The sequence below is a fragment of the Dryobates pubescens genome, chromosome 11 (assembly GCF_014839835.1).
Source record: "Dryobates pubescens isolate bDryPub1 chromosome 11, bDryPub1.pri, whole genome shotgun sequence".
Taxonomy (NCBI): Eukaryota; Metazoa; Chordata; class Aves; order Piciformes; family Picidae; genus Dryobates; species Dryobates pubescens.
Window position 1 is genome coordinate 3,264,236 of NC_071622.1, and position 26,782 is coordinate 3,291,017.

At 52.7% G+C, this 26,782-nt stretch overlaps 1 protein-coding gene across 1 annotated transcript; it reads right to left on the reverse strand.

Annotated features, from left to right (window-relative positions):
• Positions 1 to 5,943: 5,943 nt before the first annotated feature.
• On the reverse strand, positions 5,944 to 26,753 carry ERICH3 (glutamate rich 3). The gene is made up of 14 exons (XM_054165523.1): positions 26,660 to 26,753; positions 23,379 to 23,472; positions 22,057 to 22,182; positions 21,057 to 21,128; positions 18,722 to 18,850; positions 18,178 to 18,390; positions 16,336 to 16,464; positions 11,845 to 12,057; positions 11,555 to 11,735; positions 10,362 to 10,548; positions 8,527 to 8,804; positions 7,696 to 7,833; positions 6,401 to 6,678; positions 5,944 to 5,952 (listed from the first exon to the last, which is right to left on the reverse strand). Exons 1-14 carry the CDS (start codon positions 26,677 to 26,679, stop codon positions 5,944 to 5,946), a joined length of 2,067 nt encoding a protein of 688 aa, XP_054021498.1. The 5' UTR covers positions 26,680 to 26,753.
• Between the last annotated feature and the right edge of the window lie 29 nt (positions 26,754 to 26,782).

A 26,782-nucleotide genomic window follows, 5' to 3' on the forward strand; every position in this document is an offset into this window, starting at 1 on the left:
AAGCGCTCTCTGCCCTCTCCAGCACAGCCCCTGCCCCTCCCTCTCTCACGGTTTGATGGAGGCCTGGCTCTTCTCCCCCAGCTTTCACTCCCACCTGCTCAGGCCTCTCCTGCAGCCCGTCCTTGCCTGCCCCTGCCCCAGGAGCTGCCAGCTGCAGCTGGGTGTCTGCACACAGCCCCTCCCCTCCCTCGTCTCCATCTGCAGGGCTGCTCAGGGAGGTTTCTGCCACGGGCTGCTCCCCAGGGGATGTGGCTCCACACAGTCCCCCATGCCCTGGGGACATGAGCTGTGCTGTGCCCCACTCCTGCTCCGCCTTGCCCTCAGCTGACACCTCCTCTGCCACCTCTACCCCACCAGTCCCACTCTGTCCTGTTCCTTGCACCACCTCCTGCGCCACCACCCTGCCATCGGCAGCCACCGCCACCTCCTGCCCCATCTCCTGCTCTGCCAGCTCTGGCTCTCCTGCTGGCCCCTTGGCCACAGCCCCTGCCCCTGCCTGGCCGCCCACCACAACGACAGCCACCAGCCCTGCCTTGCTCACACACAGCCCCGGGACAGGCAGCCATGCTCCATCCACCACCCCCTTCTCCACTGCACCCTCTGCTGCCTCCACTGTGCCCTCTGCCTCCTCCACGGCGCCCTCTGCCGCTGCCTCTTCCACAGCGCCCTCTGCCGCCTCCACAGCGCCCTCTGCCGCCTCCACGGTGCCCTCTGCCTCTGCCTCTGCCTCCTCCACGGCGCCCTCTGCCGCTGCCTCTTCCACAGCGCCCTCTGCCGCCTCCACAGCGCCCTCTGCCGCCTCCACGGCGCCCTCTGCCTCTGCCTCTGCCTCCTCCACGGCGCCCTCTGCCGCCTCCACAGCGCCCTCTGCCGCCTCCACAGCGCCCTCTGCCACTGCCTCCTCCACGGCGCCCTCTGCCACTGCCTCCTCCACGGCGCCCTCTGCCTCCTCCACGGCAGCCTCTGCCTCTGCCTCCTCCACGGCGCCCTCTGCCGCCTCCACGGCGCCCTCTGCCTCTGCCTCCTCCACGGTGCCCTCTGCCTCTGCCTCTGCCTCCTCCACGGTGCCCTCTGCCTCTGCCGCTGCCTCCTCCACGGCGCCCTCTGCCGCCTCCACGGCAGCCTCTGCCACTGCCGCCTCCACGGCAGCCTCTGCCTCCTCCACGGCAGCCTCTGCCTCCGACACCATCTCATCCACCACTTCCTTTTCTGGAGGCTCTGATATTCCCACAGTCTCCTCCACAGCCTCTTCTCTCTCTGAGACCTCCCCAGCCACCTCTTTCCCCTCTAACACAGCTCCATCCACCTCCCTGCCCAGCTGTGCCCCTGCCAGCTCCTCTGCCCCAGGGCGCTGCCCTCCCCCTGCTGCCTCACTCTCTCCAGGCATCACTCCCACATCAGGCTCTGCTCCCATTTCTCTGGCATCTTCTCCTGCCTCGCTGCTCTCCCCAGGGGCAGCTTCCTTCACCTCCAGCACAGCCACCACATCTTCCTTGGGCAGCACACCTCCCAGCAGTGCCATTTCTTCTCCAGCCTCTTCAGTGCACACATCTCTTCTCTCAGCAGCAAGACTTTTCTGCTCCAGCTCCCCTGCCATCTGCCCTTCTTGTACCACTTGGGCTGCTGCCTTCTGCTCCTCAGGTGTTCTCCTTCCCTCTGCCAGGAGAGCTCCATCTGGTCCCATCAAGAAATAACCAGAGCATTACTTTGTGACAGCAGTGTTGGTGCTGAGGCTCTTGAGCTGTTCTTAAAGGTCCTAACAGCACCAGAACAAGAGGACACAGTCTCAAGCTGTGCCAGGGGAAATTTAGGCTCTAAGTGAGGAGAAAGTTCTTCCCACCAAGAGGAATTGGCCATTGGGATGTGCTGCCCAGGGAGGTGGTGGAGTCCCCATCCCTGGAGGTGCTCAAAAAGGCTTGGATGTGGCACTTGGAGCCATGGTTTAGTGGTCAGGAGGGGTTGGGTGACAGGTTGCACTTGATGCCCTCTGAGGTCTTTTCCAACCTCATTGATTCTATGATTCTCTCCCAGCCAACCAAGGGACATCAGCATGGTGAGAGAACAAAACTTGCTGTGCTGCTTCTCCTCACCAGCTGCCTGAGTTTTGATCTCCCTCTGCTGCTCTCTGGGTGTTCTTTTTGAACCCAGTGCTTTGACACTGCACAGAGGCCACCAGCCTGGCACACAGCTCCTCCTGCAGGCAATAAATCATCCCTGGGGCTGATAATAATCACAGGATGGGTGAAACCCAGCTCCTGGAGTCAACAGGACAGGCAAAGCCTCACACTGGCCACACCACACAGGACACAATGCACCAAGGCCATGCTCTGGGGGCTCAGCTGGCTCCTAGCAGCACAGGGGACTGCAGCAGCTGCTCTGCCCATGCTGCACCATGCCCTGCTGTGAAGGGAAACAGCCACACTCCTGGGCCCCAGCCAGCCACCCTCTGCAGAGCCACTCCACTCACCTTCTTCTTCCTCACTCCCAGCACACTCCTCACTGTTGCTCTCCACCTCTGTCACAATGCTTTGCAAGGACTCTGCAGCTGAACAGCTCACCAAGGTCTGCTCTGGCTGGCCCACACTTGCTCTTCCAGGGGCCTTGGCTGCAGGGCAGTGACAGGTGCCAGAATGAGTGACAGACACCACAGCCATCTTTGGACACTTCACAGGATCACAGGATGTCAGGGCTTGGAAGGGACCTCCAGGGATCATCCACTCCAACCCCCCTGCCACAGCAGGACCATACAGTCCAGCTCAGCTCACACAGGAACACAGCCAGATGGCTCTTGGAAGGCTCCAGAGAAGGAGACTCCACAGCCTCTCTGGGCAGCCTGTTCCAGTGCTCTGTCACCCTCACACTGAAGAAGTTCCTCCTTGTGTTGAGGTGGAGCCTCCTGTGCTGTACTCTATATCCATTGCCCCCTGTCCTATCCCAGGGTGCAGCTGAGCAGAGCCTGTCCCCTCCCTCCTGACCCCCAGCCCTCAGCTATTGACAGACATTGAGTAACTCCCCTCTCAGCCTTCCCCTCGCCAGACCAAACAGCCTCAGCCTCTCCTCCAGCTCTGCAGCAGCTGCATGGCTTTCCCTCTGCAGGCTCCAGAGCCACACTGGCCATGCACACAACAGAAAAGATGCATCAGGTTGACTCCTCTCAGCCTCCTGATGGAGAAACCAACCTTGCTTATCGTCCTCGGAGTCACTCCCAGGGCATCCAGCGCTTGCCTCCACGGAGCCCCGCTCAGAGCCCTGCGCTGCCTTCTGTGCTGAGGCTTCCCTCTGATCTTCACAGCCATCTCCTGAGGAGGGCCTTGACATCCCATTCATATGATCTCCACTCTCCCCTCCTGTGTTAATTTCTTCCTCTGCCTCAGAAGCTTCTTCATCCACTACAAATCAAAGACTCTGACTGAGAGACAGGAAATGGAATTCACAGCTGAGGAAGTTCTCCTCAAGCAAGCAGAGGTTAACTTCATTCATCTCCCTTGGGCTCAGCCTTTTGTGAAGCAGGAGACAAATCTCAGGCACAGAGAGGAATCACAGGAGCACATCATCATAAAAACCATCATCATGTTGGCTGAGGGAGCTGGGGGTGTTCTGGCTGGAGAAGAGGAGGCTCAGGGGAGACCTTCTTGCTCTCCGCAACTCCCTGAAGGGAGGCTGTAGCCAGGTGGGGGTTGGTCTCTTTTCCCAGGCATCCAGCACCAGAACAAGAGGACACAGTCTCAAGCTGTGCCAGGGGAAGTTTAGAGTAGAGGTGAGGAGAAAGTTCTTCACAGAGAGAGGAATTGGCCATTGGGATGTGCTGCCCAGGGAGGTGGTGGAGTCCCCATCCCTGGAGGTGCTCAAAAAGTGATCAGATGTGGCACTTGGAGCCATGGTTTAGTGGTCAGGAGGGGTTGGGTGACAGGTTGCACTTGATGACCTCAGAGGTCTTTTCCAGCCTTCCTGATTGTGTGGTTCTAATTAGCAATGAAGTGGCTTACAAAGTAAATGAGCTAATTAAATCCAGCCCCAGGGAGCTGTGGAGGAACGTTCTCTTATCACACCGCTCCTGTGGGGCTTGTGGCACAACCACCACCTCTGCACCGGCCTGGCCTGCCTTCCAGCCCTGCCCAGCAGCCTGACACCTCTGATGGATAACTCTCCTCAGGTCTGTAGGTGAAGTGTCCCCTGCAGATGCACTGAGCACCCTTCCCTTCCAGCCAAGGCTGCACTGTCTCCCAGCCTGGCACAGCACAGGCAGTGCTGTCCCTGATTTCCAGCTACAATCCAGTGACTCCACTACTCCCCCCAGCTCAGCAGAGCCAGCAGAGCTGAGCCATGGGGGAGAGCTGTCACTGCCAACACGCTGGCTGTCCCTCGTGGCCACAATTTGCCACCTTCCAGGCTGCATTGCTCGCCCCTGTTCCTTCCCACAGTGCTCCCAAAGCACTGAGGTGACAGTGTGCCAAGGGCAGGCATGGAGAGGAGCTGGTGCAGAACCAATTAGGCAGATAAATAAGGCAGGGAGTAAGGACATTGACTTTCTGCATTGAGAAAAAAGAAATCAGCTGAGGCTCCAGGGGCACTCTTGGAAGTGAAGCCTCCTCAGGTAACTGTCAGCAAGGTGCCCACTTCCTGAGGGAAAAGGCTTGATTAATCCCACACACAGCCACAGGGACTAACAGGGGAGCTGAGCAGGAGCACTGCAGAATGAGGACAGTGAAAACAAGGACTGGAAGCAGGAGTTAAAAGTCCTCTCTAAATCTGACTTACTCTGAAGAAGACTTTCTAATCAGGAGTGACAGCAGGTGCTGAGCACACCACCTCTTCCCAGGGGCAGGAGCAGCCTGAGGTGGCACCAGGAGGCAACACCTGCACCACCCTGAGCTGGCTTAGGAACTGGCTGGAGGCTGAGCCCAGAGAGTGGTGGTGAAAGGTGCCACAGCCAGCTGGCAGCCAGGCACCAGTGGTGTGCCCCAGGGATCAGTGCTGGGCCCCAGCCTGTTCAATATCTTTATTGATGATCTGGATGAGGGGATTGAGTCCATCAGCAGTAAGTTTGCAGATGAGACCAAGCTGGGGGCAGGAGTTGATCTGTTAGAGGGTAGGAGAGCTCTGCAGAGGGACCTTGCCAGGCTGGACAGATGGGCAGAGGCCAACAGAATGGCACTGAACAACTCCAAGTACTGGGTGCTGCACTTTGGTCATAGCAACAGGCAGTGCTACAGGCTGAGGCTAAGGGAGCTGGGGTACTTAGCCTGGAGAAGAGGAGGCTCAGGGGAGACCTTATTGCTCTCACAACTACCTGAAGGGAGGTTGTAGCCAGAAAGGGGTTGGTCTCTTCTCTCTAGCAACCAGCACCAGAACAAGGGGACACAGTCTCAAGCTGTGCCAGGGGAGGTTTAGGCTGGAGGTGAGGAGAAAGTTCTTCCCAGCAAGAGAGATTGGCCATTGGAATGTGCTGCCCAGGGAGGTGGTGGAGTCCCCATCCCTGGAGGTGTTCAAGAGGGGATTGGATGTGGCACTCGGTGCCAGGGTCCAGTCATGAGGTCTGCGGTGACAGGTTGGGCTCAATCTTTGAGGTCTCTTCCAACCTTAGTGATACTGTGACACAATGCACCAAGGCCATGCTCTGGGGGCTCAGCTGGCTCCTAGCAGCACAGGGGACTGCAGCAGCTGCTCTGCCCATGCTGCACCATGCCCTGCTGTGAAGGGAAACAACCACACTCCTGGGCCCCAGCCACCCACCCTCTGCAGAGCCACTCCACTCACCTTCTTCTTCCTCACTCCCAGCACACTCCTCACTGCTGCTCTCCACTTCTGTCACAATGCTTTGCAAGGACTCTGCAGCTGAACAGCTCACCAAGGTCTGCTCTGGCTGGCCCACACTTGCTCTTCCAGGGGCCTTGGCTGCAGGGCAGTGACAGGTGCCAGAATGAGTGACAGACACCACAGCCATCATGGACACTTCACAGGCTCACAGGATGTCAGGGCATGGAAGGGACCTCCAGGGATCATCCACTCCAACCCCCCTGCCACAGCAGGACCATACAGTCTAGCTCAGCTCACACAGGAACACAGCCAGATGGCTCTTGGAAGGCTCCAGAGGAGGAGACTCCACAGCCTCTCTGGGCAGCCTGTTCCAGTGCTCTGTCACCCTCACACTGAAGAAGTTCCTCCTTGTGTTGAGGTGGAGCCTCCTGTGCTGTACTCGATATCCATTGCCCCCTGTCCTATCCCAGGGTGCAGCTGAGCAGAGCCTGTCCCCTCCCTCCTGACCCCCAGCCCTCAGCTATTGACAGACATTGAGTAACTCCCCTCTCAGCCTTCCCCTCGCCAGACCAAACAGCCTCAGCCTCTCCTCCAGCTCTGCAGCAGCTGCATGGCTTTCCCTCTGCAGGCTCCAGAGCCACACTGGCCATGCACACAACAGAAAAGATGCATCAGGTTGACTCCTCTCAGCCTCCTGATGGAGAAACCAACCTTGCTTATCGTCCTCGGAGTCACTCCCAGGGCATCCAGCGCTTGCCTCCACGGAGCCCCGCTCAGAGCCCTGCGCTGCCTTCTGTGCTGAGGCTTCCCTCTGATCTTCACAGCCATCTCCTGAGGAGGGCCTTGACATCCCATTCATATGATCTCCACTCTCCCCTCCTGTGTTAATTTCTTCCTCTGCCTCAGAAGCTTCTTCATCCACTACAAATCAAAGACTCTGACTGAGAGACAGGAAATGGAATTCACAGCTGAGGAAGTTCTCCTCAAGCAAGCAGAGGTTAACTTCATTCATCTCCCTTGGGCTCAGCCTTTTGTGAAGCAGGAGACAAATCTCAGGCACAGAGAGGAATCACAGGAGCACATCATCATAAAAACCATCATCATGTTGGCTGAGGGAGCTGGGGGTGTTCTGGCTGGAAAAGAGGAGGCTCAGGGGAGACCTTCTTGCTCTCTGCAACTCCCTGAAGGGAGGTTGTAGCCAGGTAGGGGCTGGGCTCTTTTCCCAGGCATCCAGCACCAGAACAAGAGGACACAGTCTCAAGCTGTGCTAGGGGAGGTTTAGAGTAGAGGTGAGGAGAAAGTTCTTCACAGAGAGAGGAATTGGCCATTGGGATGTGCTGCCCAGGGAGGTGGTGGAGTCCCCATCCCTGGAGGTGCTCAAAAAGGCTTGGATGTGGCACTTGGAGCCATGGTTTAGTGGTCAGGAGGGGTTGGGTGACAGGTTGCACTTGATGCCCTCTGAGGTCTTTTCCAACCTCATTGATTCTATGATTCTCTCCCAGCCAACCAAGGGACATCAGCATGGTGAGAGAACAAAACTTGCTGTGCTGCTTCTCCTCACCAGCTGCCTGAGTTTTGATCTCCCTCTGCTGCTCTCTGGGTGTTCTTTTTGAACCCAGTGCTTTGACACTGCACAGAGGCCACCAGCCTGGCACACAGCTCCTCCTGCAGGCAATAAATCATCCCTGGGGCTGATAATAATCACAGAATGGGTGAAACCCAGCTCCTGGAGTCAACAGGACAGGCAAAGCCTCACACTGGCCACACCACACAGGACACAATGCACCAAGGCCATGCTCTGGGGGCTCAGCTGGCTCCTAGCAGCACAGGGGACTGCAGCAGCTGCTCTGCCCATGCTGCACCATGCCCTGCTGTGAAGGGAAACAGCCACACTCCTGGGCCCCAGCCAGCCACCCTCTGCAGAGCCACTCCACTCACCTTCTTCTTCCTCACTCCCAGCACACTCCTCACTGCTGCTCTCCACTTCTGTCACAATGCTTTGCAAGGACTCTGCAGCTGAACAGCTCACCAAGGTCTGCTCTGGCTGGCCCACACTTGCTCTTCCAGGGGCCTTGGCTGCAGGGCAGTGACAGGTGCCAGAATGAGTGACAGACACCACAGCCATCATGGACACTTCACAGGCTCACAGGATGTCAAGGCTTGGAAGGGACCTCCAAGGATCATCCACTCCAACCCCCAGTACTTCAGCTTGGTGCTAAATCTTGCACCTGTGTGCTCTTCCCACCTCCCCTTCTGCCCCAGCACCCAGCCTCCTCCCCTCCACACTTCACCCCCCTCCCTCCCATCCAGCTCTAATCACACAGCAGGAGGCTTTTCCCCCCTCTTCCAATGGCCACCACCTTCTCCCCATTCACCTGATGCCGATGCCCTGTCTCCCATAGAAGCATGCCTCAGACTTGCTCTCTCCCTACCCACAGCCAGGCCCATTTCTTCCTTCTCTTGTAGTGGGCCTCCACCTGCTGCCATTCTCCTTCTTCCCTGTTGGCCCCTCACTGTGCCCCACTCCCCTCTTGCCTTGCCATCCACCTCTGGCTCCCAAACCTTTTCTTGGCTCTCACAGTGATGCTTGGCCCAAAGGAGCCTCAGTGATTTTCTTGCCTGCAGACAGGCAGCACCACAGATCCCACACAAGAGCTGTCCTGAGAGAGGACACCCCAGGACACGCAGCTGAGGCCCACAGTCCCACACCAGAAGGTGTCTTTCTCTCTCCCATTTTTCATCCCCTGCCTGTGTTCTGGAACACTGTACCATTTTTCTCACTGCCTTCCTGCCTGTCTGTGCTCTCATCTTCAGACACTTTGCCCCTTTCTTCTTCTCTGAACTCCTCTCCAGTCTCTGTTTTGTCCTCACTCTCTTCAGGACTTGGTAAGATGACCAACACTGCAGCTCTGCTTGACTTCTGCTCAGCACTGCCTTGACTTGGCTCACTCTGCACTCCATCTTCCAAGGGCTTTCCCTTGTGGTTCTGCTCTGCTTTCTTCTTGGGAGGGGATGGCTTTTGGTCCAGACTCAAGTCAACAGCACACCTGTGAAAGAAGATGGGGAATGGGAAGTGCCACATTTCACAGTGCTGGGAAAGGCAGCAGACCCAGGGAGCTCTTCAGCTCATTACCAGCAGTGAAACCAGGCTCCTGCCTCTGCATTGCCCCTCAGACCATGAGAGGACTGAGAACAACTCAGAGAAGCACCCTGACATTCTCAAGTGCTGCACTTCTTCCTTCAGGAAGGAATGCACTGTCCATGCTTAAAGGTGACAATTGGAGCACAAACAGAGCAAAAACGAAACTAGCAAGTGTCCATCAATTTCAAGCTACACCAAGCATCACCTGTGAAGATCACTGGCACAATCCCAGGCCAATTCCCCTTGTCCTATCACATCACACTAGACAGAAGTGACCAACCCCCACCTCACTCCTACCTCCTTCAGAATCATAGAATTGTCAGGGCTGGAAGGGACCTCAAGGCTCAGCCAGTTCCAACCCCCCTGCCATGGCCAGGGACACCTCACACTGCAGCAGGTTGCTCACATCCACCCCCAGCCTGGCTGCAAACACCTCCAGGCAGGAGGCTGCCACCACCTCCCTGGGCAGCCTGTGCCAGGCTCTCACAACCCTCCTGGGGAACAACTTCTTCCTGACATCTAATCTCAATCTCCCCATTTCTAGTTTTGTTCCATTCCCCCCAGTCCTATCACTACCCAACCCCCTAAAAAAAACCCTCCCCAGCTTTCTTGGAGCCCCCTGCAGATCCTGGAAGGCCACAATGAGGTCTCCTGGGAGCCTTCTCTTCTCCAGACTGCACAACCCCAACTCCCTTAGTCTTCATAGCAGAGCAGCTCCAGCCCTCTGCCCATCCTCATGGCCCTTCTCTGGACACCTTCCAGCACCTCCAGATCCCTCCTGGAACAGAGGCTCCAGAACTGGACACAGTGCTCCAGGTGGGGTCTCACCCCACCTAGGTGGTATAGAGAGCAATGAAGTCTCCCCTCAGCCTTCTCTTCTCCAGACCAAACAACCCCAGTTCTCTCAGCTGCTCCTCACCAGACCTGCTCTCCACCAGTTTTGGTGTGGGCCTGTGAAAGCCAGGCTCAGTTGTGCACATTTCAAGAGGTGCTGAGAAACAGACCAGGTTCTACAGAGCTGGGGTTGCTTAGCCTGGAGAAGAAGAGGCTCAGGGGAGACCTTGTTGCCATCTACAACTACCTGAAGGGAGGTTGTAGCCAGGTGGGGGTTGGTCTCTTCTCCCAGGCAACCAGCACCAGAACAAGAGGGCACAGTCTCAAGCTGTGCCAGGGGAGGTTTAAGCTGGATGTTAGGAAGAAATTCTTCCCAGCAAGAGAGATTGGCCATTGGGATGTGCAGCCCAGGGAGGTGGTGGAGTCCCCATCCCTGGAGGTGTTTAGGAAGAGCCTGGCTGAGGCACTTGGTGCCGTGGTTGAGTTGATCAGATGGTGTTGGGTGAGAGGTTGGACTCAATGATCTCTGAGGTCTTTTTCCAACCTGGTTCATTCTGTAAAGATGAAAATAGGGGAAGCTAGAGATAAACTCTGTAAGAACTGGACTGCTGAGTCCTTGTGACCATACCTGTAGCAAGGAGATGCTCCCTCCACGTGGAGAAACCCGAAGTATCCACGTCTGCCCCCCAGCCTGGAGCGCTTCTGCAGTCTGAACTCACAGCAGCAGCTCAGCCTGTCCACTTGCATCCCATTGAGATAAAAGGTGAGGCTGAAGGGGAAGCCATGGTGCCTCCTGGAGGTGAACTGAAAGGTCTCTGTAGGTGCAGAAGTGAAAGGGTTCAGAGGAAAAGGCTCTGCTCGTTGCCATTGCTGTTATCTCCTCTGCATCACCACTGGAGAGCAGCCAGGCAGAAAGGAACCTGGGGGTCCTGGTTGATAGTAGGCTGAGCATGAGCCAGCAGTGTGCCCAGGTGGCCAAGAAGGCCAATGGCATCCTGGCCTTCATCAGGAATGGTGTGGCCAGCAGGAGCAGGGAAGTCATTCTGCCCTGTGCTCAGCACTGCTTAGGCTACACCTTGAGTCCTGTGTCCTTCCCAACCCCTCAGTATCAAGCTGCAACCAGGTAACACATGGTCAGTTTGGCCACTCACTGCCACAGCAGAACAGGGACCAGGGCATTTGGTTAAACCCCTTCTGTAAATCCTTTCTGCCAGAGTCTGCAGAAGTCATTGTAGCCTCACTTCACCCATGGAACAGTAGGGGCAGCCTGAGTGTGGAAGCAGATTCTGCAAAACCCCTGGATGAGCACATCTTGGTGAGAGGCCTCAAGCACAAGCCCTGTGAGGGGAGAGGCTGAGGGAGCTGGGGTTGCTTAGCCTGGAGAAGAGGAGGCTCAGGGGAGACCTTCTTGCTGTCCACAACTACCTGAAGGGAGGTTGTGGCCAGGTGGGGGTTGGTCTGTTCCCCCAGGCACCCAGCACCAGAACAAGAGGACACAGTCTCAAGCTGTGCCTGGGGAGGTTTAGGCTGGGTGTTAGGAAGAAATTCTTCCCAGAGAGAGTTGTTAGCCACTGGAATGTGCTGCCCAGGGAGGTGGTGGAGTCCCCATCCCTGGAGGCGTTCAAGAGGGGATTGGATGTGGCACTTGGTGCCATGGTCTTGCAGTCATGAGGTCTGGGGTGACAGGTTGGACTTGATGATCTTTGAGGTCTTTTCCAACCTTGTTGTTGAAGTCATTTTGCTGCCACATCACTGTTTTAGCCCTCAAAAAACCAAGAGATAAAGAGATGCTGCCAGGATGAACTTTCTGACCACCCTTACCTTTTTCCAGTAGCATGCCTGTGTAGACACAAAGGTTTTCTCCTCCACAGTGCTGCTGATAGACTTTGATCTCATCCCTGTAGTGGGTGTCAGGGTGAGCCAAGTGCAGATTCTTCCCTAGGAAGACCATGGTGACAAGCACATTGCTGTGTAATGAGGGCCTGTGGAATGCTCCAGAGCTCTGCAGCAGGAAACACACAGAGAGTGCATTCAGCTTGCAGCTGGACACAAAGAGCAGGGCTGTGCACACAGAATGCAGAATTAAGCAGCAGCAGGCAGAGAGAGCTCACCTTTGCTGAAAGCTGCCCATCTGGGGCTGTGATGGGACGAGCCTGCCTCCATCTGGGCATCCCATGTCTCACTGCAGCTGCACTTCTGTGCTCCTTCGGCCCGGGAGGATGTGGCACTGGCATCACATAGTCGCCACCCAGAGGGAAGTGAGGCAGGCATCTATCAGTCCCAAGCCCCTTTGCATTCACAGGTCTCACCCCAATCCTCTCCCCCTGCAAAAACAGTGTAACAGGTTAAAGAGCCCTGGCAAAGCCAGCTCCCAAGCACATTGACCTAACCACCGTCTGGCTGCTGCTCACACTGAGGGACACACACAGAGGCTTCTAGAACAAGTCTTTCAGTTCTGCTCATGGAAACATTTCTCTTTCTTTGCATTTGCAAAACCAGAGGCAGACTGCAAGACACAGAACATTAAACCATGTATTGCTTCTGGCCATGGACAGTCCTGATCACAAACAGGCTGGGTACTGCACCACCCCACAGCACTGCTGCCTCCTCCCAGCTGGCAAGCAAATTCCACAGCAGCCACAACCTAATGTCAGTTGGCATCAATCATACAAGAAGTGGTTCAGAACCCTTCTGGTAGAGGTTTAGTCCTCCCCCCAGGATGAAATTTAGGGGACTAGAGCCATGAAAATTGAGACACCTCTAGAGAAAGACTCTGCATGTATTGCATGCTCTGGATCCAAGCTCTGAAGCATGCCCTCAGACTCTGGGACTGATTTAGTGTTCTGGCAGCAGTGAGCATTAAAGAAACCATTTTAATCACCCCTACCCACTACCCTAAGGGAGGCTGTAGCCAGGTGGGGCTTGGTCTCTTCTCCCAGGCAACCAGCACCAGAACAAGAGGACACAGTCTCAAGCTGTGCCAGGGGAGGTTCAGGCTGGATGTTAGGAAGAAGTTCTTCATAGAAAGAGAGGTTGGCCATGGGAATGTGCTGCCCAGGGAGGTGGTGGAGTCACCATCACTGGAGGTGTTTAGGAAGAGACTTGATGGGGTGCTTGGTGCCATGGTTTAGTTGATCAGATGGTGTTGGGTGAGAGGTTGGACTCAACGATCTCAAAGGTCTCTTCCAACCTGGTTAATTCTATTCTAATTCCCTTCTATCCTAATGCCATTCTATTCTAATGCCATTCTAATCCTAATGCCATTCTATTCTAATGCCATGCTATTCTAATGCCATTCTATTCCTAATGCCATTCTATTCTAATGCCATTCTACTCTGAGCAGCCATCATATTCTTGGAGCAAGGGTGGTGGGAACAATTCATGCAGTGTCTGCCAGCCAGGGGCAGCAGGTCAAGGTCCATTCCAAAATCCTCCAGGCCCATGGAACTCCCAGCAAAGGGCCAAGGACATCCTGCTCCTCTAGAACAGAAGTCCAAACCTCACCTGAAAGTACCTGTCTGCAGATCAAGGCCATCTGTGGCTACCCAAAAAAGCTCTTGTTCTATGAACCTGCTACTGTGGTTTAGTAGGAGGAATGGTAAAATTAACCAATGAGTTAAATTAAGTCAGTCAATAAATCTTCTAAGCAGGCTTTTTTTTGGCTGCTTGGCATCTGCAGATGCAGATGAAAACTTTTAAGACTGTGCAAAGCTATTCTGAGCTGTTGGCAGGAACTGGGTGGCTGCCTCCCTCTCCACAGTGCTGAAAATCTACATAGAGGGAGAGAATTTTGCATGCAGAGGAATTTTGTGCTATAAAAGGCAGGTCCCCCCCCATTCTTCCTGCTTGTGACCAAGAACTGGGTGTTAGACCAAGGAGGCAATGTCTTGAAAACTAAAGGGAGGTTAAAAAGGAGAGTCAAAGCTGATAACTGTGTGGAAGGTGTTGCTTGCAGTGAGCAGCTCTGAGAGCTACAGCGCTCAAGCAGTGCTCCAAAGCTGTCCCTAACATTTTATTTGCAGAAGAAAGCATGGCCTCACCCCAGGGGTCAAAAGCTCCTCATGCTCATGTGCATGCTCTGTTTAGAGCTGGAAGTCTTTGGTGCAGACCCTGCCACTGCACAGCTGTGATGTGGCAGGATGCAAAGGTGGTGCTGGCTGTTTCCTGAAGATGTGTTTGGTTGCCAGGAAGCCTACAAAAGGGAAAAGCTACAGAAACCCAGTGTGCAGCTTCCAGTGCAGAGCAGCAGCACAAAACAAAAGCCAAGAGCAACTGAACAAGATGCTGGAAGTGATGAGTGATTCTCAGGTACCTTCAGGAAATGAAATGCTGCAGTCTGCCTCCAAAGAGCCAGATCCCCTCAGGCATCTCTGAGCATCCAAAAACTGGAGCATTGAAAATCACTCTTGGCCATAAATCCAGCTTTTATTATTGTTTCTTTACAGGGCAGTCTTGAAGCAAATGTCACAGAACCATAGAATTGGCTTGGGTGGAAAAGACCTCTAAGATCACAGAATCATAGAATCAGCCAGGGTTGGAAGGGACCACAAGGATCACCTAATTCCAACCCCCCTGCCAGGGGGGCAGGGACACCTCACAAAGATCACTGAGTCCAACCATTGACCTAACACCACCATGGCCATTAAACTCTGTCCCCAAGTGCCATGGCCACACAGTTCCTGAACACCTCCAGGGATGGTGTGGTGACTCCACCACCTCCCTGGGAAGCCTGTTCCAGAGCCTGACCACCCTTGCAGGAAAGAAATTATTCCCAGTACCCAACCTAAACCTTCCCTAGTGTAATTTCAGGCCATTTCTTCTCATTCTGTCACCTGACACTAGGAAGAAGAGACTGACCCCCACCTGGCTCCAGCCTCCTTCAGGGAGCCGTAGAGAGCCAGAAGGTTTCCCCTCAGCCTCCTTTTCTCCTGCCTAAACAACCCAAGTTCCCTCAGCTGCTTCTCACCAGGCCTGTTCTCCAGCCCCTTCATCAGCCTTGTTGCCCTTCTCTGGACATGAACCCAGAGAAACAGCAGCCCTGTGCTGTGTTTTGGTGCCTCCAGCATGACACGCACAGAGTGCGTGACAGCAGCATGCCTGGTTTTGTACCATGCTCTGCAACCTCCTGACTTCTTGCTTTCACCTTTTCCTTGCACACCCTTCAGAATGCCAAGTTAAAATGCTAAAACCTAAACCAAGTGTTCAGCTGAGCTAACTCACCCCCTCAGAAAAGGCAGGCTCCTTGGACTGGTGTGGATGGGAACGATGTCCACCACTGGAATCAGCTGTGGCTCCAGGTGCCCTCTGCGTTGGAGAGGAGAAGGTCACTCAAGACTGAAGGCTCTCTTCAGTCTGCACCCATTATCATTATTAAGTGGAGAACCAGTTAGAATTGCACTATCTATCTGACCTTTGAGCTTAGACTTCAGTGTCACTATATTTCAAGGGTCTACTAACATCCCTTCTCTGCCTGTCAGCAGAAAGCCATGTGGCTCCTAAGCAGAGCTCCAAAGCACAGCCTTCTGGGATGACCTTGAGTCTTACTGCAGCCCTGCAGCTGTTTTCTGCAAGACCTCCATGGCTTTCAGAAGTCTACTGCACATGTAAACTTGCCTAAAGCCACAGTTTACACTGACAATACTCAAGATACTGGCACCAGCCTGGCCTGGGGAGACAAGGGAGAAAAGGGACAGAGGTTAAAAAGAGATTTATCACAGAGCAACACTTTTTTTTCCCCCCCTAGGTTCTGATGTGCCATTCCTGCAACATCAGCTTCTCAGGATTTTTCCTCAGTGACACAATCCTGCAGGCAGGAAATAACCAGAGGACCTGAAGGGTGACAGGGAACAAAAACAGAAACCAGAGGACTTGAAGGGTGAGGCCCTAATCGTAGACTGACAGAATGGTTTGGGTTGGAAGGGACCTCCAGAGATCATTGAGTCCAACACCCCTGGCACATTGGGATCACCTAGGGCAGGCTGCACAGGAAGGCATCCAGGAGGGTTTGGAAAGTTTCCAGAGAAGGAGACTCACAACCTCCCTGGGCAGCCTGTTCCAGTGCTCCATCACCCTCACTGGCAAGAAGTGTCTCCCTGCATTGAGGTGGAACATCCTGTGTTCTAGCTTGTACCCACTGTTCCTTGTCCCCATCACTGGGCACCACCAAAAAGAGACTGGCACCTCCATGACACTCACCCTTCAGCTATTTATAGATGTTGATAAGATCATCTGCTTCCAATCCCCCTGCCATGGGCATAGACACCTTCTACTAAACCAGGTTACCCAAGCCCTCATCCAAGCTGGCCTTGAATGCCTCCAGGCAGGAGGCCTCCACAGCCTCCCTGGGCGATTGCCTGTTGAGTGTCTCACCACTCTCACTGGAAAGAATTTCTTCCTGGTCTCCAGTCTAAATCTCCCCTCTTCCAGCTCAAAGCCATTGCCCCTCAGCCTGTCACTGAAAGCCTTTGTGAAAAAATCCCTCCTAAAGCTTTCTTGTAGGCTCCTCAGAGTTCTTCAGTCAGTGCTGCAGGCCAAGCAGCACCTGCACACCTTCAGCTCTGTGTGCTCACACTGCAGCACATGAAGCCTGTGGTGAGACTCACCAGGTGTGACTGAGCAGCAGGCTCTCCAGTCACTGAAAGTTGGAGACCAGGGCGATTTCTTGGGCAATGTGGTGGATGTGGCATGTAGGCAGGGGTGCCACCTCCCACGATCTTTCTGGAGTGTTCCATCTGAAAGAGCATAAATGATGTCTCTGTGAGGTGCTAGGTCCTCTAACAGCACCACCTGAGCTTGCCTCCTGCCTGCCCTTCACTGGCTGGACCTCATGGAACAGCTGGTTAAGGAAGGAGAAGAAATCATGGCAGGCTCCTGCTAAAGAAGTAAGAATTGAGCTGTCCTGCTTTGAGGCCAGGCTGATCCTCTCTTGCCCCTGAGAGGGCAAAAGGATAACACTCACACAAATGGATTGCAAAAGTGATGGGAAGTTTAAATGGGAAAGCAGCAAGTGTTTTGCAGAAGATACAAAGCAGAGTGACAAAAGAATCCCATAGAATAGAATAGGAATAGGAATAGAATAGGAATAGAATAGAATAGACCAGACCAGACCAGACCAGACCAGGTTGGAAAAGACCTTTGAGATCATCAAGTCCAACCTATCACCCAACACCATCTAAAACATACAGAGTCCCCTATAGCACAGCCAAAAGACTCTCAACACAGAACACACAGAAAGTGCATTCAGCTTGAAGTTGGACACAAAGATCATGGCTGTGCACACAGAATACAGAATTAACCAGGTTGGAAAAGACCTTTGAGATCATTGAGTCCAACCTCTCACCCAACACCATCTAATCAACTAAACCATAGCACTAAGTGCCTCATCCAGGCTCTTCTTAAACACCTCCAGGGATGGTGACTCCACCACCTCCCTGGGCAGTACATTCCAATGGCCAATCTCTCTATCTGGGAAGGAATTCTTCCTGACATCCAGCCTAACCCCCCCTGGCACAGCTTGTTCAGCCTACTATCAACCAGTACCCCCAGGTGCCTTTCTGCCTGGCTGCTCTCCAGCCACTCTGCCCCCAGCCTGTAGCTGCATGGGGTTCTTGTGACCAGTGTGTAGAACCTGGCACTCAGATGTGTTAAATCTCATGCCATTGGACTCTGCCCATCTGTTCAGCCTGTCCAGGTCCCTCTGCAGTGGGATCCTGCCTTTGAAGGCAGCCACTGAGCTGCTCAGACTGGGAAGTATTTCGCAACGTGCAGAAGGGCAGAAAAATGCTTTGACCTGAAAACCCACTGCATGGAATTGCCCAGAATTGCAGGGGCCATGTGTAATGGCCCATATCATCCTGCTTTCCTGTAGTTTCCTTCACAGGAGTCCAAACTGGCTGCAGATAGGGCACGGCAGATAAGGTTTTTCATACACTGGAGGCATTTCATGTAGCCCTCTGAACTCCTAATAGATACAGAGGGAAGGCTTTACTCTAAGACTTGCTATGGGGCTCTTTCTTCAAGCAACCTTTTTTCTCCACCACTAAAGGTTTCACTAGAGGTAGCTGGGTGGCAGTTACTTGTTTTCATAGTTGTATATTTTCCTTCTTTCAAAAATGCAATCTTTATGCAAACCAGGTCTGAACATCCTTCAGCAGCACACCAAGGTTGCACCATGGGAAGGTTTAGGCTGGATGTTAGAAGAAACTTCTTCACTGAATGGGTTCTCAAAACACTGGAACAGGCTCTCCAGGGAGGTGTTTGAATCCCCATCACTGGAAGTGTTTCAAAGGGGCACAGAAGTGGTGCTGAGGGACACAGATTTAGCACCAGCCTTGGCACAATTACAGAACGGTTGGGCTGGATGATCTCAAAGGTCTTTTGCAACCCAAATGATTCTGTGACTCACTCTATGATTCCACTGAATTAATCAGGCAGAGAGAGCTCACCTTTGCTGAAAGCTGCCCATCTGGGGCTGTGATGGGACGAGCCTGCCTCCATCTGGGCATCCCATGTCTCACCGCAGCTGCACTTCTGTGCTCCTTCGGCCCGGGAGGATGTGGCATTGGCATCACATAGTCGCCACCCAGAGGGAAGTGAGGCAGGCATCTATCAGTCCCAAGCCCCTTTGCATTCACAGGTCTCACCCCAATCCTCTCCCCCTGCAAAAACAGTGTAACAGGTTAAAGAGCCCTGGCAAAGCCAGCTCCCAAGCACATTGACCTAACCACCGTCTGGCTGCTGCTCACACTGAGGGACACACACAGGCTTCTAGAACAAGTCTGAGCAGCCATCATATTCTTGGAGCAAGGGTGGTGATCATCACCACACAGAGCCAATGCCCAGCAAAAGGGAACAATTCATGCAGTGTCTGCCAGCCAGGGGCAGCAGGTCAAGGTCCATTCCAAAGTCCTCCATTCCCATGGAACTCCCAGCAAAGGGCCAGCTCTGTGTGTTCACACAGCAGCACATGAAGCCTGTGGTGAGACTCACCAGGTGACACTGAGCAGCAGGTTCTCCAGACACTGAAAGATGGAGATCATGGCGATTTCTTGGGCAATGTGGTGGATGTGGCATGTAGGCAGGGGTGCCACCTCCCACGATCTTTCTGGAGCGTTCCATCTGAAAGAGCATAAATGATGTCTCTGTGAGGTGCTAGGTCCTCTAACAGCAACATCTGAGCTTGCCTCCTGCCTGCACTTCACTGGCTGGACCTCATGAAACAGCTGGTTAAGGAAGGAGAAGAAATCATGGCAGGCTCCTGCTAAAGAAATAGGCCAGGCTGATCCTGAGAGGGGCAAAAGGATGACACTCACACAAATGGATTGCAAAAGTGATGGGAAGTTTAAATGGGAAAGCAGCAAGTGTTTTGCAGAAGATACAAAGCAGAGTGACAAAAGAATCCCAAAGAAGGATAGGGATAGAATAGAGGGGAAAGGGGAAAATAAAGAGAAAGAGAAAGACAAAAAGAGAAAGAAAAAAGAGAAAGAGAAAGAAAAAAGAGAAAAAAGAAAGAGAAAGAGAAAGAAAAAAGAAAGATAAAGAGAAAGAAAAAAGAAAGAGAAAGAGAAAGAAAAAAGAAAGAGAAAGAGAAAGAAGAAAGAGAAAGAGAAAGAAAAAAGAAAGAGAAAGAAAGAAAAAAGAAAGAGAAAGAGAAAGAAAAAAGAAAGAGAAAGAAAAAAGAAAGAGAAAGAAAAAAGAAAGAGAAAGAGAAAGAAAAAAGAGAAAGAGAAAGAAAAAAGAGAAAGAGAAAGAAAAAAGAGAAAGAGAAAGAAAAAAGAGAAAGAGAAAGAAAAAAGAGAAAGAGAAAGAAAAAAGAGAAAGAGAAAGAAAAAAGAGAAAGAGAAAGAAAAAAGAGAAAGAGAAAGAAAGAAAGAGAAAGAGAAAGAAAGAAAGAGAAAGAGAAAAAAAGAGAAAAAAGAAAGAAAAAAGAGAAAGAAAAACAGAAAGAAAAACAGAAAGAAAGAAAAAAAAAAGAAAAAGAAAAAATTAACCAGGTTGGAAAAGACCTTTGAGATCACCAAGTCCAAGCTATCACCCAGCACCATCTAAAAGCATACAGAGTTCCCTATAGCACAGCCAAAAGCCTCCCAACACTTCCCTTTTCCCCACCTGAGGGGGTACTCAAAACCCCCAGGGCTCTTTCTTCCCCCCCACTGCTAGGCTAGCCTCAGGCTGGCCAGGTCTGAGACTGCCCTTCCCCTTCTCCTCCTGGCATTAGGCCTAGCCAGGACCAAGAGACCTTGAGATACTCCCCCACCATCTCCCATGGGAAGGAAGAGAGGGAAAGAAGAGGAAGAGAATGACTTTGCAGATGGACTTATGGGGTGCAGGATATTATGGGTATGAAACATGCTGCTTCCTGTGTCCACCTACTGGGTTGGACCCTGTGGTCACCAGAGGTGCAGCTTGTGTAGCAGTAACAGGAGGCAGCCACATGAGCACGAAGTAATAGATTGGTCTGGGTCAGAAGGGACTTTAACAATGCCCTAGTTCCAATCCCCTTCCATGAGAACAACTTTCCCCATATGAATCCAAATGACTTCATGGGGAGAAGAACCATTGCTTTCCCAGGACTCCAACAACCACAGCATCAAGCCCTACCTAAATGACACCAAAGTGAAGACTTCAGAACCTCTTTTCACTGCATGCATGCTGGTTCTGCTAGCTATCACCTGGGGAGGCAAACAGCTGAAGATGTCAGCTCAGGGCTCAACAGCAGTCAGAAGCAGAGTCTAGAGTTACCAGGAGAACTGCAAAGTGTGACTTGAATTATTCATCCCCTTCTGGATCCCCATTTCAAAACAGAAAGAGTAAAACAGGGAAAGGTCAAAAACTGGCAACAGCCTTGAGAAGCCTGGAATGCCTCAGGTATGATAGATTCAATAGGCTGTGGGGCTTCAGTTTGGGAAACTGAGAAGCAGCATGAAAAATGCATGAAAAAGCAAACCCACAGAGGCCTCGAAAAGGAGGACAGTCACTGAGAGCCTTCACAAGGAGAACAGTGGAGCATCAAACAGAACCAGCAGGAAGCAGAGACATTCATTACTGCACAGAAATGCAAGCAAGTACCACTCAGAATGACATCCCACAACCAAAGACACTGCAGAACCAAAACAAAAGGAATGAGATGCATGAATGGAAGTCCCTGAACTGCTGGGCAGAGGAAGGAGGAGATGCAAGCTGGGCCAGGATCCTCTGCTTACCTATTTCCTGTACTTCCTCCACAAAGGTCAGAGTCGGAACACGAGGCTCAGTGAAGCCCTGTCAAATGGCAGAGAGCACAACTGCCAGCTCTCACCACTACTCAAGAGCACTCAAGCCTTACCTTGATTTTCTGCAACTTCTCCATCCTCACAGAGTTTTCAAGCTTCTTCATCAACTCCAGCTGCTGACGACGCTACCAACGCAAGGGAAAGAGAAGTCTCGGTAATGGACATTATGAGATGGCACTGAATGCCAGAACACTTGCCCCTCTCCTGCCTCTCACTCACCTGCTGCTCCCTGGGTGTTACCCTCCCTGAGCCCTCTTATGAAACCAGGATTGATGCAACCCCTTTGGCATCACATCTGCGTCCATCAACACGGCAAGGGAAGAACTGAGTCTGTGTGCAGGGGTGGGGCCCAGCTCCATTCAGGAGATGTGCCCAAATTTTGCACTCAGATAACATTTGGTTCAAACTATTTACTTCTGATAAGACTTTTTTTTTTTAAGCAGACTAACCCCTGTGAACATCAGCCCAGAATCTGATGGCTACCAAAGGGCAGTAATGGATTCAGGACAGCCTGTGTCCTAATGACAGTGTCGGTGAACAACTCGAGGCCAGTGGAGGCTTCATGGGGAGGCTTCAATTTTTCAAGCAGAGAAATTGTCCCATTTCCTACAAGACAGCTGAAGAGGCACTTTTGACAAAGGCAGGGAGTGACAGGATGAGGGGTGATGGCTTCAAACTGGAAGAAGCTGGAGGTAGATGACATATTAGGAAGAAATTCTTTCCAGTGAGGGTGGCAAGACACTGGCACAGGTTGCCCAGGGAGGTCATGGATGCCCCCTCCCTGGAACTATTCAAAGCCAGGCTGGAGGAGGCCTTGAGCAACCTGGGCTAGGGAAAGGTGTCCTTGCCCACGGCAGGAGGTTGGAACTGGATGATCTTTAAGGTTCCTTCCAACCCAAACCATTCCAGGAGTCTATAATTCTCAGCAGGGGAGAGCATTTCAGGGCAATGTGAGGGCACAGCTCTATAAAACAGCCTGGTACAAGCTAACAGGCACTGGCTGTCAGTAGGGAAGGATCTGAAGAGGCTTGGCCATCCTTAGTGAATGCATACCTTCAAGTCAAGGATCTTACAGAATATGGTGCGAGTCAGGGTCTCCTCCAGGTGTCTCAGGTGATTCTTCCTGACTTCATTTCTCTGGTATTCCTTCTCAGAGATTATTCTGCCACTCCTTGAGATCTGCAAGAAACACATTTGACAAACAACACTGAAGCTATTTAAACAAGCAGGAGGGTCAGAGGTGCTCCCATTTCACAGGCTAAAACCCCTCAGAGGCCCAACATGATTCTGCACATTTACAAACAGAAAGATCCTGCAGAGGCAAACTCCAATGAGCAGAAAGAAACATGGGGCAAAAGCAGAAAACCACTCTGAATTTATCAAAGCCTCTCCCTGAAGTATCATCTGCCTGGATGTGAGCTCTAGCAGACCGGCATCACTGTGACCATGCCATATGTAATCACTGACTGGACCTCCACTGTGAGAAGCTCAGGGCTCAGCCAAAGCTCTCCAAGACATAAACCACCAGCCCTTGTCAGCCACTGGTCCCACTTTTATGCAGATGCACATGATGACTGTTGCACTGCAGCATGATATCTATGGTGCATGGGATCCAAACTGAGTGTGAGGATATTACTTATAGTGTGCTGTCACCATCCACTAGCAGCCTCCATGCCAGCACCTTCATAGCCCCAGTGGCCCTTGGACCTTGGTGTCCTCAAACATCCTCAGTGCCAGCTATGGTGTCTCCTCACATTCACAGAATGGGCTGGATTGGAAGAGACCTTAAAGACCATTTAGTTCCAACCCCTGCCCTGGGCAGGGACACCTTTCCCTAGACCAGGTTGCTCAAGGCCACAACCAACCAGGGCTTGAACACCTCCAGGGAGGGGAAATCCACCACCTCCCTAGGCAACCTGTTCCAGTGTCTCACCACCCTCACTGGAAAGAATTACTTCCTGATAATCAGACTAAATCTCCCCTCCTCAAGTTTCAACTCATTTCCTCTTGTCTTAACACTACAAGCCCATGTGAAAAGGCTACTAGTGTCTTCAAAAGCCACTTGGCACATGGAGCAAAGCTCCCAGCCCAGTTTTACCTGTCCTCCTGTAACTCTGACCCCAAACAGAGCAGGCTGAGCCCTGCATTCATGGGTACCTGACCCAGGGTCAAGAATAACACAGGGGGACGTGCTGTGATTAAACACAGCCGGCCGCGGTGTGACTGTGTGGCTTTGGTCTGGCACAGCACGAGCCCACTCCTCACATTCTCACCCAGGAAAACACATGTGGCTGGGAGAGAAACCACAGACCTGGGTGCATGGCTGGTGCAGAATTCAAAGCAACCCTCTGAAAAAGGAAAGTTCTCAATCTCACCAGTCCTGATCTCTGGAGATGTCGTCTTATCCTGGTGTTGCTGAAATACCCAGCCAGGTGTTTGTCTGTAAGGCTGTTGTAGGTAGGAATGAATCTGAAAGAGAATCAAGGCAGATGCATATAAGCCCCTTGACAACCACATCATCACATCTTCAACACTCTTGATGGATCACACCCAGCATTCTGCCAGAGAAATGCCCATTAGATGATGTGAAGCTAACCCCTTATGGCCTCCAGCAGATTTGTATCAGAAATAAGCAGTGAGATACAGCAGCTTTGCATCGAACAGTGTAGCACCACCAAGCTCCAACAGAGCTCAGCCCTGAAGCTTTCCTCCAACACCAGCTCCCACCACAGCCTCCTCAGATAAAAGCTCTGGCCTTCAGCAGGTCAGTACCACATAGAATCCTACACTGCACTGGGTTGGAAGGAAACTTAAAGACCACCTAGTTCCAAACCTTCCCCACCATCATCAGGGACACCTTCCACTAGACCAGGTTGCTCAAGGCTCCATCCAGACTGGCTTGGAACACTTCCAAGCTTGGAGCCTCCACAGCTTCTCTGGGCAACCTGTCCCAGTGCCTCAGCACCCTCATGGGCAAGAATTTCTTCCTTGTGTCTAATCTAAATCCAGCTTGTTCCATCTTGAAGCCATCACCCCTCAGAGGACACAGACCCAAGCTGTGCCAGGGGAAGTTTAGGCTGGATGTTAGGAAGAGTTCTCCACAGAAAGAGAGATTTGCCATTGGAATGTGCTGCCCAGGGAGGTGCTGGAGTCACTATGACTGGAGGTGTTTAGGAAGAGACTGGATGGGGTGCTTGGTGCCATGGTTTAATTGATTAGATGGTGTTGGGTGACAGGTTGGACTGGATGATCTCAAAGGTCTTTTCCAACATGGTCTGGTCTATTCTACTCTACTCTATTCTACTCTACTCTATTCTACTCTATCCTGTCATTCCATGCCTTTGTCAAAAGTCCTTCTCCAGCTCTCCTGTAGCCCCCTTCAAATACTGGGAGACTGCTACAGAACATTTGCAGCTGCATGGTTGGTTGAGTCCAGCAGGTGCAGACCCAGCTCTTGGAGGTATCCCCCCCTCAGCAAAGAGGGAGATGTCCCAGAGCCTTTGCTCTACAGCATACTTCCCACTGCCCCACCACATGTCCCACACCCTCCTTATAGCTGAAGGTAAATCTCTACAGCTCCACTGGGTTACCACACACAAAAGTGCTCAAGGAAAGAAAGAACAAGGAACAACAAAGCAGAAATCCAAAACACCAGAGACTGGGGATCCACGTGGATGGTGTCTGGGGTTTCACACTCATCTCACAGGTAGCTTACCAACAGTAACTTAAATTTTACCCAACTTCCCTTGCCCTACCAATCATGCTGATCAAACACTGGTACTACAGCAGCTTCTCCACCCCACCTTTTCACTCCAGTGTCTGCATTCACACGTGAAACCAGCAGATGAAATGTTTTATCACATGGTTATGGTGAGCACTGACTGATGGTATCACCTGGCAACTGTGCACAGAGGCAGAGGAGAAACTCAATCCAACTCCTTGTCATTGACTTCTTCCCAGCTAATATTTCATGGGCCATGTCACTGGTTAAAATGCAACTCCCAGGTGAGCCCAGTGAAGCAGCAACCTCAGCTTCCCGTTTCAGATGTGGGCAGGCTGGCCCTCAAAAATGCTGAATTAAGTGCAAAGTTCAGAAGGGTGTTGGAGGAAACAAGGAAATGTTCTGGGTCTGACCCAGCTCCCACCAAGCCATTGGAAAGAATGCAAGTGGAGGCACTGGGCTTTGTCAGAGCCACCCCACCCAGGGAATCTTGAGCTCTGCATGGGTGAGCGCCTCTGTTGCCACAAAAAACAGTCCAGGCAGAGCCTCACAGCACACCTGGGCACCAACTCAAACTCACACTACAGTCAGTAAGAAGGGCTGGTCCTGCAAGCCCTTGCTCATCTAGAGCTTCTGCCAGTGTTCCTGCTTAATCCAGCTGGCCAGTTCTCCCTCTCCCAGCAGACAGAAAAGAATCATAGAATAGTTGGGGTTGGAAAAGACCTTCAAGATCATTGAGTCCAATACTTAACCCAGCACTGCCAGATCACCACTAAACCATGGCCACCACCACATCTACAAGACTTTGAAACCCCTCCAGTGATGTGGACTCCACCTCTGACCTGGGCAGCTTGGGCCAGCTGGACAACCCATTTAGGGAAGGAAACTCTTCCTCATGTTCAACCTAAACCTCCAACCACTTGTCACCCATCTCCATCTGGACATCAAGCCCTTTGCATGTGATCATCCAACCAATTCCTTCTCAAATCCAGAGGGGTGTCTGAGTATGGAAAGCACAGAATTTGCTGAGCTGATGATGAGGATGTCAGTGAAGGCACTGTCCACTTGCAGCTCTGTGTCCCACAGGATTGTCACTGCATGAGCATTGTCACCAGCAGCTGGTTTTCCCAGTTGACAGCACACTATTCCCAGCCACCATGAGTTTGAAGACCACTCTTGCTCGTGCCCAAGGATACCAAGACAAAGCCACAGCAGACACCTGACATCAGTTTTGTAAAGCAGAGCTTCACCATTAATAACTTACAGTGCAATAAAGCCAGTGGCTACTCACCAAGCAAATGACCAAAGAGAGCACCAAATCTTCAGTTATCAACTGTCATTGACAAATCCAGCCCGTTGTGTTTCACATCTGGAGGATGTGAATGGCCCCTCCAGCCACACAAACAGTCCTGTGCCCCATGGAGACTGTTCCTCACCTGAACAACCTGTAGTGTCCGGCCCTGCTTCTGCTGAGGACACCAGCAAAGCTGCTCTGGCTTCCACACAGCCCAGTTCCCCCAGCCGCCTCTCACCAGACCCGTCCTCTACACCCTTCCACAGCCTTGCTGCCCTTCTCGGGACCTGCTCCAGCCCCTCAGTGTCCTTTTTGTGGTCCTAGTGTCCGAGATGTGGCCTCAACCACTGCTAACTCTGCATCACTATTTTGACAGAAGGCGGCCGGCAGCCTTTCAGAGCAGCACACCGGTACAGCTCCGTAACCCCGGGCAGGCCGGGGGCTGCTGGCAGTACGGAAACCGCTCGGGCACACAGGCGGCGATTCCCCTCGGCGTCTCCGTGCCACCCACCGCCCCCCCGGCACCAGCCCGCAGGACAGCTCAGACGGGAGCGCGATGGACGAAGGGCGACGCCGCGGGGAAGGGCCCGGCCCGGCAGCCCCGCTCCTCACGTCGCCTCAGGCCCCGCCGCCCCACTCACCCCGACTGCGGGCCGGTCATGGCGACGGCGAGACCGGGGGCGAACGGCGACAGGGAAGAGCTCGGAGCTGCCGCGTCCAGGGACAGCGACCGCGTCCCGCGGCGTCGCTAGGACACCCGAGGG

Excerpts from the sequence above, each read along its gene's own strand:
- ERICH3 (XM_054165523.1), bottom strand. The coding sequence starts at position 26,679 with ATGACCGGCCCGCAGTCGGG. Across the intron at positions 21,129-22,056 it reads GTAAGATCCTTGACTTGAAG|CGTCGTCAGCAGCTGGAGTT; the intron begins GTATGCATTCAC and ends TTGCGTTGGTAG. Across the intron at positions 6,679-7,695 it reads TGGGAGTGAGGAAGAAGAAG|TGGATGAAGAAGCTTCTGAG; the intron begins GTGAGTGGAGTG and ends TTTGATTTGTAG.